Here is a 5,000-nt window from a genome sequence, read left to right as displayed (position 1 = left end):
ATGTACCCAGGCACACAGACATGTACCCAGGCACACAGACATGTACCCAGGCACACAGACATGTACCCAGGCACACAGACATGTACCCTGACACACAGACATGTACCCAGGCACCTCCTAGCAGACCGGCATGTTCAGCTTCACTGGACTGAACCGTAAGAGTTTCCCAGGCACACAGACATGTACCCAGGCACACAGACATGTACCCAGGCACACAGACATGTACCCAGGCACACAGACATGTACCCAGGCACACAGACATGTACCCAGGCACCTCCTAGCAGACCGGTCATAATCTGTGCACCTGTAATCACACTTTTTTGACCGGGCGTTTTTATTGCTAAAATATGAAGCGATGCCCCGGGCAGTATGAGACTGGCGCTTGTCGGAGACAACTGAGGTTTTAATGGAATTTTCCCAGTAAGTTACAGAAACATCCACGCTCTACTACACACGCAGATCCTCACACGCAGATCCTCTCATACAGATACAATTCTACAACTTAGATATTTTTCCTCTCTCTCCCTCCTTACAGTCTACAGCTAAGCAGATTGATTACATGATCAACATGGACAGTTGACAGTAAATTTTAATAACATTCTCTCTCTTTTTCTCTCTTCCTCCCTTTCTCTCTTCCTCCCTTTCTCTCTTCCTCCCTTTCTCCCTCCCTCTCCTTTCTCCCTACAGCTAAGCAGGTGCAGTACATGATTAAGGAGAAGCATGTCTACCTGATGGCCAGCGGTCGTATCAACATGTGTGGCCTCACCTCCAAGAACATCGACTATGTCGCAGAGTCCATCCATGAGACAGTGTCCAAAGTCCAGTAAGGCCCCGCCCTCCCTCCGCATCCAGCTACTTCCTGCTTCCTGTCCACCACAGGAAGTACTGTTAATTGTCACGTGTGGTCTCGTCAGGCACCCCCTTCTGTGACAACACACCCTTTCTCTATAAGCAGTGCTTTAACCATCTATTGGTTGTCAAATTTAGAAGAGCGATTATATGACACGTGTTCACAGCAATCAATGTTAATGATCAACAGTATAACTGGTTTGTGTCCATCTTCTCTCCTCCTCAGATTACTGAGACATCTTTAAACAATCTGAACGCAGACCTCTAGTCGAAGTATTTCACTCTTCTGGCGATCGTTATGTTGCCTTTTATTTATTTTATTGAGCCATTTCCGCTTTTGGAAATGTATAAAAGATGACTGTGTGCACTTTGGTTTTTAAAATAAATGTTTCAGAGCACTTGAAAGTGAGGCATTGCCAGAAGTTGAGTTGAAAAGTTTGTGTAAAATGAATTGTACATACGAGCCCCCAGACCTCCTATCTACAGACGACCACAACGCTTCTGAACGTCTTTTCTATAGAACTGGTTCCATTTAACAATCGCAACATTCTAGAAGGTGTGAAATGGTGCATTGTGGATCAAATGCTCTGTGATGTCATGTGACGGGCTTGAAAGGTTCTTTACAGTTCATGCATGTGCCTATAGGTCAAACGTTAACAGGAAATGCCCTCTGATAGGGTGATACATTTACATTTAAGTCATTTAGCAGACGCTCTTATCCAGAGCGACTTACAAATTGGTGCATTCACCTTATGACATCCAGTGGAACAGTCACTTTACAATAGTGCATCTAAATCTTAAAAGGGGGGTGAGAGCTTTTCTCAACCTTTGAGCAGCTATATGCAGATATGTCCTATAGGAAAAGCACATACCACCACTGTGGTAATAGTTGAACCACGTAAATGCCAGTGGCTTAGGTTCTGTGTTCTGCATGTACTTGGTGTTAAGACTCTTATTCATAATAATGCTGCTTATGAAGGATTGTTAACCTCTGCCTTTAACAGTGATGTTTGTTTTGATGTTTTGTTCCCTGTACACATACAGTTGGTCTTCCAACACACAGCCTCACGCCGTTATATTGACATCCTGTCTGTGCATTTCATAATAATGCTGCTTATGAAGGATTGTTAACCTCTGCCTTTAACAGTGATGTGTTTGTTTTGATGTTTTGTTCCCTGTACACATACAGTTGGTCTTCCAACACACAGCCTCACGCCGTTATATTGACATCCTGTCTGTGCATTTCATAATAATAAATGATGAATCGTGTACTAAACTGAATGTCATTTCTCCTGTTTCCTCTACCTGTGTTCATGGCTGTTTTTACTGTAGTTTTAAAAGACTAAACACTGCCGACGAACGGTTCAAAGCTCCGGTCGGCTGACTGGTCGACCTACTGCCTCTGACCACAGAATATCAGCCGACATTTTCTGTTTTCATTTCCAAAAAGATTCTCCATGTTGAACTGCCACCGTTCATCTACATCCAGCAGGTCATTTACTGAGCACACATGTGTTTTGAGTATTTTATTAGGATCCCCATTACCTGTTGTGAAAGCAGCAGCGCCTCTTCCTGGGGTCCACTGTGTGGACACTCAATCCCAGACAACCCCGAATCCCTTCAACTACTTAAAAATGGTTCATATTAAGAATTGTTAATATTTTGTGTCTATGCAAATTTTTATGAGAGTTGACTTGAAATACACCAAGTGATTTTTGCGTCCCACAGTGGTGATGTTCCTTATGGTGTGATTTGTCCTTAAGACATTAGTTATAACTATGGCCCAGAGTTTTTCCTAACCTGACAAGAAGAAAACTCCGGGCCCTGCATAATAACTGTCAGCAACTGGAATAAACAAAAACATTATTATTCGAAGTCTGAACACTAAAAAAATCAGACAGCTGAAACTTGTGACTCTTTTTAATTCTGTACATTTTTTTAAATGCAAAAATCCAAGGGTTTTCCCCTGTTAAAATGCCCAGAGTTCATTTACCCACAGTCATTATAGTCATTATAAACTCTGTCATATATGCATTTCTCTTCTATAAAAAGCTATATCTCTGTATTACGTTCTGTGTAGGTGCCACTCTCTCCCCATACTCCAGGGTTCTCCAGTCCTGACCATCTGTCCAATTTATCCATTTCAAGTTAGGACCATTTGTGAGACAAATATCACTTTAAAAATGCATTGTTAAAATACCTCCATATAGAAGTTGCTGACAGGCACAGATCTAGAATCAGATTCCCCTCCCCAAATCCTAACCCTAACCATTGAGGTGAAAAACAAAACTGACCTTACATCAGTCTCATCCTACTCCAGTTAAAAACAGGGCCATTGTGTCTGTGAAGAGGATGAGAGTTCTGATTGGCTGTTGCCTCTACTCCCATGCAGCATAGTGAGTCAGCACTTTTTCCTGTTTTCCAAGGAAGGATGCTCTTCTCTCCTCCTCACTGACCAATGACAGGAGCCACAGAGCATCACTCCCCCTTTACCCTTTCTCTCCATCCCTCACATTTCCTTTTTCTCCCAGCCCCCACCCCATCCTCTATGCCTCTCCTCCCCTCCCTCCCTCCTCTCTCTATCCCTCTACCTCTAGCCCCCCATCCTCTGCCTCCTCCCTCCTCTCTCCTCCCTCCCTCCTCTCTCTATCCCTCTCCCTCTAGCCCCCATCCTCTGCCTCCCCTCCCTCCTCTCTCCTCCCCTCCCTCCCTCCTCTCTCTATCCCTCTCCCTCTAGCCCCCATCCTCTGCCTCCCCTCCCTCCCTCCCTCCTCTCTCTATCCCTCTCCCTCTAGCCCCCATCCTCTGCCTCTCCTCCTCCCTCCTCCCCTCCCTCCCTCCTCTCTCTATCCCTCTCCCTCTAGCCCCCATCCTCTGCCTCCCCTCCCTCCCTCCCTCCTCTCTCTATCCCTCTCCCTCTAGCCCCCATCCTCTGCTTCTCCTCCCTCCTCTCCCCTCCCTCCCTCCCTCCTCTATCCCTCTCCCTCTAGCCTCCCATCTTCTATGCCTCTCCTCCCCTCCCTCCTCCCTCTACCCCTCTCCCTTTCTCTCCGCCCCCATCTTTCTCCCCCCACTGTGGTGCAGTGGCACAAACCTGAATCGGCACAAACCCAGTCAGAGCAGAGACCCGTGGTCTTAACCCAGAGAGGGAGAGAAACATGGGTCTTACGGTACAGCTTGTCAGATCAAATAAGTATTCTCTACAACAAGATGTTTCCTAATGGCACATCCTACATTAGTAGCGTCTTTTGGATGTGTCCCGTTCACAACTGTGTAAAAGAGTTTCAGTATTGCTCATATACATCATTTGGAAGAGACTGGTCCGTTCTTGTGACTGGTCAGTTCTCATACCCACTGTTTGAGGAAGTTGTGATAACAGTCGGGCTGAGAGAATAGAGATCTACATGGTGCTCAGCTAGTATCTAAAACATGCAGATTGAAGACTTTCTCATTAGTAAGGCATTCAAACCCCAAACCGTCTCCAGTCCTTTTAAACCCCTTACACCACTATAGCATGAGTCCATTCTGACAAGTCAACTTCTGGGTGAATCCTAAATAGATTTTTCACTTAAGTCTCCCATTGATATCAATGCATGAAAATCCACTCAAGTGAAGTTAGGATTCCCCCATTAGACAGTAGATCGGAAAGAGGACAGAAGAGAATAGTAATAAACATTCACTATCAAATAACTCAAGTGACACAGCATCCATAAAACCACCTGAAGAAGGAATGGGTGAGCTCTTTATAAGGGCGCATGGTGAATATTCTTCTGTGCACTGATGATATCTACATAGTCTTTGGTTTCCTTGTCACAGCTCCAACAGGGCCAATTCAATTCTTTTGTAAGAGGGGGGGGTGAATTCAATTGTGACAGTGGCTTAAACCAAAAACCTCCTCTCTTCTCCTGACATCCTTTGTCTTCAAATCCATTAGCCACTTCGACATGAAACATTCAAGAAAATAAACCCCCCCCCCAGGTTCATGATGACATGGTAGCTTCCGTTCCTCCCATTTGGTTCGGTCTAAGATCAGAGACTGGGGGGGTGTTAGGGGGAGATGAGGTCTATCTTTTCTATGTGCTGTTATATCCTTCTGTTTCCCTTTAGAATGTCTGTTGGTTGGGACATCTGAGTGGTCAACTAGTGACTGG

The 5,000-nt window shown here is 45.2% G+C and overlaps 2 protein-coding genes across 3 annotated transcripts in view; one reads left to right on the top strand and one right to left on the bottom strand.

The window, feature by feature from the left end:
• Window positions 1-1,271, top strand: part of LOC124018279 (aspartate aminotransferase, cytoplasmic-like) — a 15,660-nt gene extending 14,389 nt beyond the window's left edge. Inside the window, exons 9-10 of one of the 2 annotated variants that reach the window (XM_046333553.1) lie at window positions 688-823; window positions 1,076-1,271. In XM_046333553.1, the coding sequence (XP_046189509.1) occupies window positions 688-823; window positions 1,076-1,094 (155 nt within the window). In that variant the 3' untranslated portion in view covers window positions 1,095-1,271. Of the gene's footprint in view, window positions 1-687 lie in introns of both variants that reach the window. The other variant, XM_046333554.1, reaches the window with a different exon arrangement.
• Window positions 1,272-3,888: 2,617 nt separating this feature from the next.
• LOC124018275 (metal transporter CNNM1-like) overlaps window positions 3,889-5,000 on the bottom strand; it is a 17,869-nt gene continuing 16,757 nt past the window's right edge. Inside the window, exon 10 of the mRNA XM_046333542.1 lies at window positions 3,889-5,000. This exon is cut by the window's right edge and continues 279 nt beyond it. The gene's annotated coding sequence lies outside the window, so the exon portion shown is untranslated.

Source organism: Oncorhynchus gorbuscha, unplaced genomic scaffold, assembly GCF_021184085.1.
Source record: "Oncorhynchus gorbuscha isolate QuinsamMale2020 ecotype Even-year unplaced genomic scaffold, OgorEven_v1.0 Un_scaffold_460, whole genome shotgun sequence".
NCBI classification, from domain to species: Eukaryota; Metazoa; Chordata; class Actinopteri; order Salmoniformes; family Salmonidae; genus Oncorhynchus; species Oncorhynchus gorbuscha.
The sequence above is the reverse complement of the archived record's forward strand: the minus strand, read 5'-3'. Positions and strand labels throughout refer to the sequence as shown.